The sequence below is a fragment of the Urocampus carinirostris genome, chromosome 15 (assembly GCF_059441175.1).
Source record: "Urocampus carinirostris isolate Australia breed hairy pipefish chromosome 15, RoL_Ucar_1.0, whole genome shotgun sequence".
NCBI classification, from domain to species: Eukaryota; Metazoa; Chordata; class Actinopteri; order Syngnathiformes; family Syngnathidae; genus Urocampus; species Urocampus carinirostris.
Genome location: NC_142363.1, coordinates 9,259,506 through 9,275,366, shown reverse-complemented (window position 1 = coordinate 9,275,366; position 15,861 = coordinate 9,259,506). Strand labels below are relative to the sequence as shown.

Genomic DNA, 15,861 nt, shown 5'->3' with positions numbered 1-15,861 from the left:
CCCTGATGGACAGCTTCAAAAACGCGCACCAAGTTGAGTCAAGTCACATTTATTTGTATAGCCCTTAACCACAAAATGTCTCAAAGGACTGCACAGATTACAATTACACAATTCCCTGATCTTAAACCTCCATGTGGGCGAGGAAAAACTCAAAAACCTCAGCAAGAGGAAAATAAGGAACTATGAAAAGAGGCCTCACAAGTGATAATCCCTAAATTATCAACAAGTGCGCATCCCAACAACAAAGTCCCAGTTCGTATCAGGAAAATGACATACGTAGATGGATTAAGAATAAAGATTAAAATCAAAAGTTAGCACACAATCAAAAGATTGGTAATTTGACTTTGTGTGATGATTTATGATTCATGATTTACACCTACATTGCCGTGAGTTTAATTGCAAGATGCTTTAATCCTGAGTATTCTAATATAGCATGTTTAATGAAATTGTCCCATTTTGCCAGCTAGATGAGAACTTTCTTCATATAAAACTTTAAGTACCTTGCCTTGATAGAAAATTGCGTTGCAGGTACTTAAAACACACTTCACGGGGTCACTGACATTACAAGGTTGCTTTGAAAGGGGAGGCAGGCCTGCACCAGATCCTCAGAAAGGCATTGAATTTTTAATTCTAAAAATAAGGCATCGAAATGTCTTCAATTTTGAAAAGTCTTAATACAATTGTATTTGTTTGAACTCAAAATTTCTAACATTTATCGATTGTCCTTTTTAATAATTCACTGATTGACTTAGGTGGCAACATGTCGTGAATGCAACAGCAAGGCAAATTCTCATTCTCTTTCCCATGACCCCAGGACCCCAAGTCACCACGCTTATACTATGTGCGTAACAACTGTAAAACATCTCTACGAGAAGTCTGCGTACCCCCCTCCCCAATTAATGTGTGCTTGTATGTAGGTGTTTGACCCAATTACTACTTTGTCAAATAAATTAACCGCTAATAATAATATAAGTGTAGCCCCTTCAAAATGTCGCGATTGATAGTTATCTTTATAGAATCAACAGTTGGTATCTTTTTGCGTGATCTGGGTAAACTGCAATCGGCACTCAGATGTATGAAAATAATTTCCTTCTGAATACAAGAATAAATGCAATTAATGCCAACATTCTCAAACCTTAGCCTCCATAAGTGCTCGTTTTTCTTCCTCCTCTTTGCGTTTAGCCATGTCCTCATTTGCCTGTTTAGCTTCTGAAAATGACGAGATGAACGTGGTGAAGATCCCAAAGAATTCATCAGGCTGAAGTTTGGATGTGTCTTCTCCAAAATGTTGCAAAGCTTTGGTAAGCTTGAACCATAAAAAGGGACAATGCAAAGTGGAGTGACTTAATTATTGCAGTACAAGTACAGTGATCATTCATTTTATTCCAAAAAGAACCCTTTTTAGGTGATATCCATGATGTAGTAAACCCACTATGTTTTTCAATTAGCATACAATGTAATACTTAACAATACATTGACACCAAATATTTTTTTTACCTTAAGTATTTGTTTTACTGATAAAAATTCTGTATACTGTACCTGTACTTTTTTTTTTAAAAGAAAACTAGTTTCTCAGAGAGTAATTAGCCAAGCAGAATGTAGAAATGAATGCACATCTATGAAGTAACAAGACTTTGAAAGACGAATCACGTTATAACGAGGGATTAAAAAAAATGTTTGTGATAGCAGTTGATAATTTAATTAATTCATGATTGTTTAATAATACAGCTGAGCAGTAAGCGCATTGTGGCACAGTTTTGAGGTCATGGGTTCAAATCCAGCGACCAGCCTTCCTGTGCGGGGTTTGCATTTTCTTCCCGTGCCTGCGTGGGTTTCCTCCGGGCACTCCGGTTTCCTCCCACATTCCAAAAACATGCATTTCAGGTTAATTGGCCGGTCCAAATTGTCCCTAGCTGCGAATGAGGGAGTGAGTTGTCTGTCTCTGTGTGCCCTGCGACCAGTTCTGGGTGTCCCCTGCTCAGAGCCCGAAGATAGCAAAGATGGGCTCCCCAGCGACCCTACTGAGGTTAAGCGGTGCAGATGATAGATGGATGAATATGTCACTGGTGTTCCAGTGGTTAGGATTCAGCATTTTCACCGCTGCGACCGGGATTCGTTTCTCATTGCATCCAATGTTTTGTGTTTTTTGGTGTGCTATATTTATCGATTGATCTATCATTGCACCCTGCCCACTGCCCGAAGATAGCTGGGATGGTCTCTAGCACCCCCGTGACTTTACTGGGAATAAGCGGTGCAGATGATGGATGTTTAACATTGAATCCTCATGAGTGTCCATTTATGACATGCAATAAAAGCCTTGTTTTTACAATGCATGACTTTCCTAAATTCTGATTTGCATTTTGCTGCTTTGTTCAATTTTTACTTAACCAAAGTCGGTAGCCCCAATGTGCATTGTGCACTGTCCTCACATGCAATGTGCCATTTTCACTTTACAGAATCCTAACCACTGGAACACCAGTGATATGGATGACGTCTGAAAAGGCATTACATTTTATCTCCTCATCACACTATTGTTATTCACGGTGCCCGAGACAAATGTTAAAGATTGGAGAAAACAGAAAGTCGTCCTGAGAGACATAATTACATTTTTTTTTAAAAAGTGACAACAACTCTTTGGTGTATCTCGTGATAAATCGGACTTTGAAGGACATTTAATAAACACATTTTTAATTTTGTGCTGGTATTGTGTTCATAGTTTACGGTGTCAATACATGATTTTAATCATGGCCACATTTAACAGCGTTAGTTACTTAAATGCTTAGACTAAAATAGAAGCATTAAATACAGTTTATTGTCATTGTAACATGTGAAATGCACAAGGAAATCAACATTCGGTTCGGGTATCGTGTGACGATGAGATAAAATCGAATGCCTTTTCATTAGTTCATTAGTGGTCTAGTAGTTAAGATTCGGCGCTCTCACTACGATGACCAGGGTTATATTCCCATTGCAATCAACCACAATATTTTGCTGAAAAAGTGGGGAAAATATGGTACCAACTTTTAATTTAAAAAAATAGGGCTGCCCGTTATACATGAGTGTGTGTTGTACACAAATATATACAGTAGTAAACATACAACATCAAGCTTACAAAAGCAACAACTATTGAAAAAGTGGTTACTTACCATATCTTTTGCCTCAGCAAATGACTCCTCTATTTCAGACAAGCTGAAGGATGCAACAGTCAGGAACTGCTTGACGACAGGAACAAATTTATCATTTCGGCCCAGAGAGGTTTGACCTTGCTGGTACTGTAATTCCTATAAATTGATATAAACACACATAAAAAGGTGTAATTACTTTCAGATTTTGCAACATGGGAGACATTTGTGGTATTTGCATATTTTAAAATCCATTTTTCAATCTAATACTCCATTTAAACACAGTCAGGCGCAGAGCAAAAATGTAATTTTAGTCAAGTTGCACTCAACCTGTCAAAGTAGAAACAAGTAAGCCATCAAATCAAAGCTCGCTTACACGAGGACACTTTTGGATATGTGCTTATCATATTCATATTGACGCTGTTTAGGAGCAAAAGTTTTCGATTACTCTTCGGAGTATTGTCCAGGCAGAAGCCCTATCTCTAATCAATGGGATCTGTGACCTAGCCATTACAAAAACTTTATTTTCACCAATCACGGTAACAGACAAAAGAACATCAACACAAGAGTCGGACTTCAAGCACTGAATGTTACTTATGTGTACTTGAAGGGAACATTGAAGAACAGTCGATCTGTGACTCATAGAACTGTCGTTACATATGTAAGTTTTCTTTCAACCTGATAGTATTATGATGTAGGATTATAATTGTCAGATTTACCTTTCTTTGTTGCTTTTTAAAAAGCAAGCAGGTGGGTAAATCTGCAAGAGCAGAATTAATTGCAGTCCATGCTTGTCAACTGTAATCATGGTGTTAGATTTGTTTCCCTGCTGCTTTGTTTTGCCCCAGGACAAATGCCACTCACAAATATAATATTATAGGGTTCAATTAGTGCCAAAATTCTCCTTGATGCGCCCATGCCATCTGTGCATGTCACGTGACTTGCTAATTGCACATGATAAGAGGCGTTGCTTGTGATAATGTCAGCTGCCCTTATATACAGTATATGTGCATATGTAATGTGTACTATGGGGTTCCATAAGTGCAAAAATTCTGTCTATGCCAGAGGTGAGCAACCTGGTCCTCATGGACTACACGAGAGAGTAATCTGAAAAAATCTGAAATTTGAAGAGAAATCACCAAAGTATGCAGGATGTATAATGTATTTTAGTTAACTTGGATGATCTTATGTGAAAGATTTGTTCGAGTTACGAGAAATTCTAGATTCGAGATCGATCTGGGAACAAATTAATTTAGTTTGTAGAGGAGCCACTGTATTTGTCAACTTAGCCTAATACCTTGAACAGACCAAATGAGAACAGGGCCTTTGGAATGCCGCATTTGAAATAAAGTTAATGTGGTTCAAAGGAGAGGGGACATCTGAAAACATTTGTGACGCCCTTCATGAGGAGAAATTGGTGCATGTTTTTGCTAACATTATTCATGTAATACATAACAAAAGCAAAACGGGCCAAAATTATATATCTAATAGATAACAACAGCAACATGGGAGGCTTAACAGTACTTTATTCAAAATTTACAACATACTCATCATATTTCTACTTTTCATTACAAATCTAGTCCTGAATTTATTCATCCTAATTGAACAGCAGTGGATGTTTTTTAAACTTATTTATAAATCCAGATTTGTGAGTTGATTTTTGAAGGTTTGTGCATGTGTGGGTTTGACATCTGGCTCGCACATTACTGACGGATTGTCAAAGCCGGCAAAATCAGACGTCAATTGATCAGTTTTCCAAGAAACGGCAGGCACAAAACACTGCCGAGGACTAGTAAAGAAAGAGGCCAGTTAAAAGGTAAATACATTTTTTTTTTATTTCCTTTATTCTTAGTGTTTTTTGTTGTTTTTTTTTTACATTATGTGCCTTTCATTTTTTGTGCAATCATACTTTAGCAGGATTTGGAACAGATTAGTGCATTTACATTCAAAAGGTGTCTCTACTTTTTTCAGGTTACAAAGCTACTCCCAGAATGAATTCAATTCGTAAGTAGATGTACTGCTCTATGCTTGCGCAAAAATGTCCCCTTTGTAGATGTGCTCATAGACACGCATGTTGCGGGTTGTTGTATGAGCAAATTGAGAAAACAATTGGTTACTTACAGCGTTAACACTTGTGATGCCAGACCGTAAATTGCTAATGTCCTTCTCCAGTTCGGCCATACTGAACAAAAAAATGAAACCGGTATGCAATGAGAGAAAGAAAAAATAGGAATATTTACACTATACATCATTGAAATTCTTCCCTGTACAAAAAAGAATTACAGGAACTTTGGGGAAAAAAACAAAGCCTCCAATGTCTTTAGAAATTAAAATTGTCAAGAGACAACTTTTTGCTTATTAAAGCATGATAAGTTTATTTTTTTCATGATATTGGACAACTGCAAAGGAGACTTTATAGGAGGACAGTTTATTATTAAGATTATTTTTGCACACTATTGTTCATTGTTTCACTCTTACATCATTGTCACTATCGGCCAGTTATGTTGTCTTTGATTTCCACACACTTTAGGGGGATCTGCTTTTGGAAGCCAGGAGATTAAATGAAAAAGAAATGACTCAAGCGAGGGCCTTTACAACAGGTCGGACATTCTTATCCGAAGGTTATCCCCCTGTCCTCCTTGCAAGTTTAAAATCCATTCAGGTTTTCTCTCCTTATTTTGAGTGTTAACTGACGTTTAAACGTATCATTGGGGCAGTCATTTTCATGCATAGGGATGTGTGTCAACCCAGAGAGCGGCAGGCAGGGGGGTATTCCATGGAAGTGTAATAAAGAAATCCAGGCTAACTGAAAAGCACAGCTTGATCTTGTCTTGCTGTCGCATTTTGGCTTATTTGGTTGCACGATTAGGATACATGCGCATTCACGGCTTCCTCAAACGGGCCCTCAGGATCAATCTCATAACCACAAATTGGAAATTGAAAAAGTGTCGGCCATCGTCTTTGGCAGACCCTAAACAAGAGATTCTTATAAAGGTTTATGAAAATGTGAGAGAAATAATAGAGCACTGATATCAAGGAAATTGCGAGTATGCTTTTCTTTTTTTTCATCTCATCTCGTTTTCTATCATATATTTATCTTGGAGGGCCAGGTATAACCTCATTGTGAACAATGTTCTCTACTCTATTATTGATGACAATAAAAAGTATTCTAATTTGAATTCTTATCTATTCAAGGTTATTAGTTTGTTTGATTTATTCCATTGATCTTTCATAAAAGACAAACCTGTCTCTTTGACAACGGAACAGGTGAATGGGAGTTTATATACAATATTACGCTTATCAAGTACTTTATTGATGTAATCTTTGCAAGTTTTGCATCACTTTTTAGAATCTTAAAAACAGTAATAACATACAATTTCATCAACACTCTGATGGCAATTCGACTAGCATTCTTAATTGTCATAGCAATAAAACACATGGCCAGTCTACAATACATTTTCTACATGAATGACTATAAAATGACTGTTACAATTAAATTATCAAGAATGATGCAACATATTAAGAAAGACCATGTAAATAATATAAAACACATTTTCACACAATTGACAATAGATTATCCTAGCCTGGTTGTTAGCCTAGCCTGAAGCAGGGTAGCTTTAGAGAATAAATCACCATAATGACTGAGCCGAGCCTAATTTAACCTGGTCTAATGCAACCGACTTGAGGTTAAATTCAGCCAGGATAATAAACATATCCTGGTTTAATCCTTAATATTGGTTAATTTCACTACCCCCCTGGTTGCTACACAAATAAAGCAGACAAACAATGGAAAGTGATTGATTTATATCGACAATGACACGTAAATTATATTTATGCAGAATAGAAAAACAAATTCCAATTTTTTATTCAAGCGACAAGTTTCTTTCAAAGACAAACAAATGATGACATTGCAACTGTTTTTCTGTTGAACTTCATTCAAGTACCGTAAAATCCGGACTATAGAGCGCACCTAATTATAAGCCGCACCCACTACATTTTACGGGCAATTTTACGGGCATTTTACGGGCATTATTGGTTTCGTCCTTACACAAGCCGCACCTGTATATAAGCCGCATGCGCCCACTTTAAAACATGTAGCAAAGTCAAAAGCTTATCCCAAATTTGACTAGGTGCCGCAATTGTAACTATGAGATTTGAACAAATTTATTGACACTAATAACAGCAAACAAACAATGTAAGGTTTGAACAACCCTTCTCGACAATCTTAACAGCAATCAAGCATATTCACAATTTCGTTATGTCTGGCAATATGAAGTTTTAACATTTCTTTCTGACATTTTTAACATCTTTGTTAGTGTCAATAGATCTGTCCAGGCCAAAGTCCCGCGATTGTTTTTTGGTCTGAACAAATCCATTGACACCAACAGCAGCAAACAAACAATGTGAGGTTCGAACAACCCCTCTCGACAATCTCAACAGCAACCAAGCATATTCACAATTTTGTTATATCTGACAATATGACGTTTTAACATTTCTTTCTGACATTTTCAACACCAAATAAGCAATTTCAGAGTTATTATCGACACTTTTAACATTCAAAATTTCCTTATATCATGTTCTTGAACAATTCTTATCGACACTTTTAACAGCAGTTAACCAACGTGTAACGGGCAATAATATTGTGCAAGGGCACAGCTCTGTCTTCTCAAATGGGATTCAATCCCACCCTCCCAAGCAGCATCCTTCAGCGATTGTAACTATAAATATAGTATACAATCCAAACTCCACAATCGGCAACATAAACGGAAAATTATATCTGTAATTAGAATTTAATGCAGACATTTAAAGTCTGGGTCCCGTTGAAAGTAATCCAATGAAAAAAATGTATATTTCCAAAGTTAAGGGTAGGAAAAATATATACCGGTATCCACTACAACAACAAACAGATTTAACTCAGCTTCACCCCACTTCCCGTCAGCCCGCGTTTGCTCCTCCCCTTCTTTTTGATTCGCCCATAAAAAACAAATCACAATAAGTCTCTAAAATAAATACATTACAAAAATATACAGTTGCAAATACATATTATACATGATTACACATTTTTACAAAGAAAGACGGTACACTGAGAGAGTTTTCTAAGCTTTAATAATAATAATAATATAATTTCCATCCCAAACCGTGCCTGTGAAAGGTACCAACGCGCTACTAATAACACCCTCGCAACGCATCATGCGTATCTGGTAAAAAAAAGCCATACCGCAATTGCGAAATTCACGGTTAACCGTCTTCATCTTTCTCCTTATAACTGCCGCCATCAAGGGCGACATCCTTATTATCGGAAAGAACCTTTGTCAGACTGACAATTCGTACGCAAACTAAGAGGATGCCGTCTACCTCGACGCACTTATTCCACCGGTCTAAATCTTACCTTTTGTACTCGAGTGCCGCTGGTGGCAGTTAGAAAAATTACACAAATTGGCCGCTTCACTGAATAAGCCGCAGGGTTGAACATTTGGGAAAAAAGTAGCGGCTTATAGTCCGGAATTTACGGTACTCATAAAACAACAAAATGATTAAATATCAATCATTTTCCATACCTAAAATACTGATGGGTAATTGTAAAGAGTACATATCAATAATGTACAATACATTATTGCACAATGTAAAGCGCTTTGGGAAGTCTTGACTTGAAAAAGCGCTATATGAATGCAGATCATTTCATTTCATTAAAAGTATTAAAATTCATTGAAAAATGTTTATTTGTACTTACTTGACTTTTGCTGCTTCTGGTACATTTTGCAAGTCTTCACTCAAGGCCACTACCTGAGGGAACTTCTTCTCTAACACAGTAACAATGTAGTTGAGTAGAGTGACATTTCTAAAAATGGAAAATGACCAACTTTTATCAGGCAATTGTTGGGGAGCAAAACCCTACCCCCCCCAAAAGACAGCCTGGAGAGGGATGGGCGCATCCAGGCTATACTTGCCCAAGACACACCACAGAAAGTGGTGCACCTACGACCCTTGTGGTTAAGGTATCCTTGAATCCTGTGATACCTATATGTCAAGTTTGTCAAAGCCAAGGCCCATGGGCCGGACATGGACCGCGAGAAGGTTTTTTTAAGGCACCATAGATGCTCTTGATACATTTTGTATAATGCACCAAGAATGGTGTATTTTTTTACTGTTACTGTTGTTCTCTTTAAAAAAGTGTTGCTTCTAGTGAATAGATTTGTCTCTTTTTTGTACAGTATTTCAATCCAATTATATTTAAAAAAAATACATCAGTAAAAAGAATGATAGAAAACTGCTAGTTTTATTTTTTCTCTTGGAAGTCAATTTTGCCCATTTCTGCCAATATAGAAACTATCTGCTACTGATAATAGCGTCTAGCATCACTTAGGCAACCTCTGGCATGAATATTCTCAATTTAAAATATTGGAGAGGTAAAAACTAATTTACATAATTAGACCGCAATATTTTTTTAGAATTGGGAACATTTTAGATTTAGTATTTGAATTGTCATTAACTAGCTATGCGTAAGCAGCTGGGATAGCAGACTCCATCACAAGTTGTATTAGCATTACCATTATTTTACATATTCTTTTTCTTTGTTTTTGCCTGAACTTAGTATATATTTGGCTGTTGTCATTGTTTAATATTGCTTTAAGGGTTGCTATGTGTGACAAGCACAACTTTAGCAATTAGTATTAGCAAATTCTTTCATTTTCGACATTCAATAAGTTGGGCCCCTGGCTTGTAATAACATTTTTAATTCAGACCTCAGTACATTTGTCTTTGTCACCCCTGCTCTATGTGTTGTTCATGTATCTGAAATGATATATTAGCAACGAATATTTGTCTTGAGATAAGCTTTGTTTCTACAACTCTGTAAATACGTATAATGGAGGCGTTTGTAAAAACGTTTACAACTTTTTTACCATCATCTTAATGAATTCATGAAATGAATAATTATTTAAGGTAATCGCAAACGCTTAAACATGCAAATGTCAGGAAATAGTACATGTTTTTTGCATAAAATCTCTATATTTTGCATCGGTATATTACAATTACTTTCCAAGATAATGCCTTTGGAAAATAGAATGTCTTATCTTTGCTATCCTGAGCTCCGTCATCATCGAAGGAACACAAACCCCCATCAAGCCATTAGCCATATTGTTCTACGTGTTAATTAATTGAAGAGGTTACGAGTTTTTTAAGCGAAGTTCTGGTGGTTTTTGTGGAAAATTCAAATATTGCAGGTGGATGCAGTAATGGTACAACTGATATAAAAAAAATATCACACAGTGAACTCCAGATGAGGGGAGTAGGGGGTGGGCGGCGTCAGGGCTAACCAGGAACAATCAACGAAAGGCATCCACAGCCGCGTCGGGAAAACGTGAGGCTGGCTGACCAAAAAATACGCATTGAGCAGCCATGCTTACTGGGAAATATCAGTTGAAATTAAAAAAATACAATGCAAAACTGGTGCTATTGCCAGGCTAACCAATCAAAAAAACAGGAGGTGAGCAACCATGCTAACTGGGAACCAACAACATAAAGTGGCAATAAACGCAAAGCCATACAGGAATAGACCAAGGAATACGACAAAACCGGTGCTAATGCCAGACTAGCCAGGCCGAACAACAAACGTTGTGCAGCCAACAAGCACCAACCGAGAGCAAACAAAACAGAAAAGCCCTCGGCAGCCCAGACACTGACAGGGAGCTAAACAGAAAAAATGATACCAACCGTAATATGTGGCGAAAAACAAACAAAAAACTATAATCTCCTTGCAGTCCTTTGAGATATTTTTGTGATTAAGGGCTATATAAATAAATGTGACTTGACTTGACTTGAAAGTTCTTGATCTGAGCTTCCTATGTCTAAATCAGGCAGGCAATTTCTCCAAGCAGAAGTAAGAAGTATGCAATCCTTGTTTACTATGATCGCCGTCTGTTTCGGATGACGCCTCACATGTTGTGTTAAAGTGATTTCCCATTTTGAAGGGTTGTGTTCCTTCAATGATGTCACAGCTCACAGCAAATAAGCCAGATGGGTGAACTTTGAGACTAATTTTTTTTAGTCCGCCGGCGCTTGGCATACTCTGAAACATATTTGCGTAATTGTGGGAAGGAACCTTTACGCGTTCTGTACCTAATTGAAAAAAAGAATCTGTTGTGGAATACTGTTGCTATCTAATAGAGTAGAAAATACTTTTAAAATGCATACTTGTCAATGCTGGACTTAGTGTCAGCAATCTTGTTTAAACTTGACACTTTGAATCCAAATGCATTTCCCCGTTGTCCTTTATTCATGTAGTTCCCCAAGGCTAGAACCACCTCCAAGAATTGACGCAGTGATCTGCTCAGCATGACCTCCCTTGACGCGAGACACAACGCTGAAAGCACAAAAACACAAAAGCACTGTTACATACTTTCTACTGAGGTAAGAAATGTTGGGACCAAAGCGTTACAATGGAACGCGTTCTTGAAACATAATTACTTTTTCGGGTAACAAGGACTCTTATGCGTTATTAATATTGTACAATGTTGTAAATCCTATTTTGTTACTACTGGATGTCTGACTAAGATATTCCATTAAATTATAAATGTAGATCATTGAATAGAGTGACGTCTGATTTTGGGGCACTTTTGCATCACCTACATTGTCACATACACCCTTTGATCAGTATAGGCAATTCCTGAAGGGGTTTTATAATAAGCTATAAAATACAATAGTTATCTTGGTGCCATCTCAAACACAGAGTAAGAGAATGCTGAATTTGTTCTCATGTTTAGATTAGCTTCCTTTTGTATATACTTGCATCCAAGCCAAATTTAAAGCTATAAAACAAAATACTTAGATCAGCGTGTCAGGTTATATGCGCATATTTGGTTGTGTTTGACCGGAATAGCGAAAGGTAGGCAGCGAGTGGGGTTTGGCTTATACAGGAACAGCAAACCAACTGGAACTCAAATGGGCAAATATGAGCACACAATTTACAATAAAGGCGTGCTGAATTTGGGGATTTTCCACGTGCAAAAAAATTTTTTATCCTTACGATCTCCTCTTTCTTCCACTCAGTCGCTTTACTTCCACATCCTGTTTTTGAGATGAAGTGTTTGAGGAGTATGTTAGGAGTGACAAGATTGGATAGATGGAGAAATGAAATTGTGAGAGAACTGGAGTAGTAGTGGAACTGAGCAAGCGTGTGGATAAGAGAGTACTCGGTTGGTTTGGACACATGGAGAGGATGGATGAGGAGAGAATGTTGAAGAGGATCTACAGAGCAGAAGTAAATGGAAGGAGACCAAGAGGAAGGCCCCGATTAACTGAATTACTTTTAAAAGGAAGTAACTAGCAATTGATTACAGTTACAGTTTTTTAGCAACACGCCCAGCACTGTTAGTAAGATGTCAGTAAGTTACGAAGCATTTTTTATTTTATCGGGTCAGTGCAAAAAATTTTTTTTTACATTATTTGGAAGGGAATTTTTAATGGGTCTTTCCTTTTTGGGATTTTAAACATTTTACATATTTGGTTTCATTGTTGTTTATTTTCTCTCACCTTGGATTTTGGGTTTGATGTCAGCCACTCTTTCTGCAAACTTTTTCTTGAAGTAAAGAGACAAAAGTCTTTGCTGGTAATGGTTGATCCTAGATAGGAATTATAGGCCATGTAATAAGTGCAGTTCAAAATCATAAAATTTTTACATGTGTGTGTTTTTGCATGTGTCCATGAGTGTTGGGGTGTCAAAGGGGGGAAGCAGGGTAGGGTCGGTAGCAGATCAGCCCAGCCTGCTTGATCCATTTGGGGATATAATCCAGCTCATTCGTTCAGAACATTGCGAAACCCACTTGCACAAACAGTCCATGTTGTGTTTAGTTTGGAAGTCCATATAAACAGGGATCAGAATGGAGATTTTCATTTTCAGCTGAAATAGCCAGGGTCCAGGGGCCGCAGGCCCCGGCCAGGTCCAGGGCGGAGCCCGGTGGGGGGCTCAGGGGGGCAAACCCACCCGAAGCCAACGGCATTTATCTTATTTGCTATGTGAAAATTGCACTAGAATGAATTAAATCCAACAAAACAGAAACCATGTATTTTTTTCAGTTTTAAGATGTTTAAAACAATTCGGGGATTACAATGTTACAACCATCACCATTGTTGTTGTGTTTTGATGATGAAGATGGACCTTGTATTTAGCTACTAATCAACAATATATATGAAAATATATACATTAATAACCATTCATCATTAATTTGAAAATAGAATGCACAAACTGAACATGCTTAAAGAAAATACATGTCAGTCTGTGACAGTCTTCTCCAGCCATGACCACTTAAATTTATTCTTGATTCCTTTATCAATCTCGGAGACAAAAGCCTCGTCTTCTTAGTATTTTCATATTTACTTTTTCAAACACTCATTTCACCGTTTGAAAAGACCGGAAGGAGCGCCATGTTTGAGAAAGCCAATGCTCTGAACAAAAGCTCCGCTGATTGGTTATCAGCGAACCTATCGACCAATGGTAGGAGTCGATCTATTTGTTGTGTGTTATAGATCTAATGCGCTGCGCTTCTTTTTGCCGATTTTTCTCGCGATCTCTAACTGCTAACTTGGGGTGATGAAACAGTCACGTATCATACCTCACCCCCCCAAAATATTTTCTCATCGAATTTAGACGATTTACGGGAATGACCTTTGGGGTTCAAAAACAGCGGAAATCCGCGGATCCGCGGAAAATTCTGATCCCTATATAAATCAGTGGTGGGCAACTTGGTCCTTGAGGTCTGTTTGACTCAGGTGATACAAAATATCAGCTCATTTAGAACTTGTTAAAGATCCTGGTGATAGGAAATACCCGAGTGGAAGAAGAAAAATATGCATGACTATGAATATGCACCTGAACCGACCCACCACACTATACAAACCATCTAGCAGCCAGAGAAAGCATTTGGTTTGCATTGATTCAAAAAATCATAACTTTTGATTTAATTGACCTAGAGACTTGTTTCTTATTTTTGAGAATACTTTGAACTTTATGGTAGGCTGGATGAAATCATCCAATGGGCCGGATCTGGCCTTTGGGCTGTATGTTTGACATGCCTGATTTAGACATAGGAAGCTCAGATCAAGAAATACCAGGCTTGTGGTTGTGTTGTCATGCACTTTCTGGACAAAATTTAACCCATTACTTATTGTTTTCTTTTATTGATGTTCACTATGTTTTGTTTACTGCAATCCAATGCTAAACCTATTGTACCCTGGTCATCCCGGAAAGGGATTACCGCTTGTGAGGACCCTTCTCAAGGTTTCTTATTTTCCCCGTGCTGAGGTTTTGAATTTTTCCTTGCCCGCATGTTGGTTTCGATCAGGGGATGGTGTGATTGTAACCTGTACAGTCCTTTGAGACATTTTTTGATGAAGGGCTATACAAATAAATGTGACTTGACTTGACTACAGATGGATAAAATAATAAAGCATTCATGAATAAAACAGTTGTGTTAGAAAATAGTTCAATGATCTCTTACCTGCTCATCTCAAATAGAAAGCGGTCTGGTTTGGCCATACGCTCAAGTTCATGTTTGTGTTCCTCCAGCAGTTCAATGTCACTTTTTTCAGGAACAAACTTTAAAAGCTTAATCACACAAAAGACATGATTGTCATTTGATTACCGATGTGAAGCACCCGTGCCCGCTGGATTTCTTTAACTTTATGGACAAACGTTTAACGTGTGACATTTGGAATAATGAAATTGCGGAGAATTTCTACATATATATATATATATATATATATATATATATATATATATATATATATATATATATATATATATATATATATATATATATATATATATATATATATATTGTTACAATTTTGAATTCTATTAACATGAACAACATCTACACGATTAAATACCACTCACTTATTCAAAAGTTAAGAATACTATCATTACCTGCTCAAGCATGTCTTTTGGCAAATCCTCTTCATCATCCATGGACAAAATTGCTGAACAAATTTCATTATTTGTCAATTTCAACCTGTGTTAAAAAAAAAATCTAAATCACATTTTACAGTAGACGTCAACAGATGCATCTGATCAAATGATTCGTGCAGAGGTTTGGGCCATTTAAATAAAATTGCTTTAAAAAAGTGAGTAGATACCCTCAAACGTGTGGACTAAGGACACACGATTTATCAAGTTATATAGTTCAGTATTGATTGTATTAAAACTTATTGAAGAAAATGTTTGTTCAAAATGATCAAAGTAAAATACAGTATAAATACACGGGCCGAATTAAGATAAAAGTGCTTTTGTGTGTGACCACAGTTTTGGATTTAGTGGGGCCCTGCTACACATGGCAGACAAAACCCCTGTGTAAAAGATGTCTATACTAATGTTTAATACTAATTTGTGTGGTTTCAATGCTAGAGCTTAGTTGAATGTAGTCAACATAAAGAATAGTTGACCAGCCGGCAGTTAATTGAACTGATATGTGAATTTAAAGGGTTTAGCTTCAATTACGACAAACAACAGTTGATGTGCCTTTGTTAACATATAAGCAACTTTAGTTGACTCATGTCATGTGATCTGATTCCCCTCACCTCTGCAGTATTTATAATGTTGATGTTACACTTGCTGGAAATTAGTTTAAGAAAATACAAATAAATATTAAAATAAATTAATTAATACACTAGTAAAATCAATGAAAAATAAAATCTGCATAACATTTTATCAGTATGCAGTGCAGTTCTTTTTTTGTTTTTGTAT

The 15,861-nt window shown here is 37.0% G+C and overlaps 1 protein-coding gene across 1 annotated transcript in view; it reads right to left on the bottom strand.

Annotated features, from left to right (window-relative positions):
* The window catches only part of LOC148351486 (disheveled-associated activator of morphogenesis 1-like), a 52,000-nt gene that overhangs the window by 6,788 nt on the left and 29,351 nt on the right, over positions 1-15,861 (bottom strand). Inside the window, exons 18-25 of the mRNA XM_088354321.1 lie at positions 15,046-15,130; positions 14,618-14,724; positions 12,654-12,742; positions 11,316-11,484; positions 8,854-8,961; positions 5,244-5,304; positions 3,147-3,281; positions 1,136-1,306 (exon numbers count right to left, since the gene is read on the bottom strand). Coding sequence (XP_088210447.1) covers positions 1,136-1,306; positions 3,147-3,281; positions 5,244-5,304; positions 8,854-8,961; positions 11,316-11,484; positions 12,654-12,742; positions 14,618-14,724; positions 15,046-15,130 — 925 coding nt within the window. The remainder of the gene's footprint in view (positions 1-1,135; positions 1,307-3,146; positions 3,282-5,243; positions 5,305-8,853; positions 8,962-11,315; positions 11,485-12,653; positions 12,743-14,617; positions 14,725-15,045; positions 15,131-15,861) is intronic.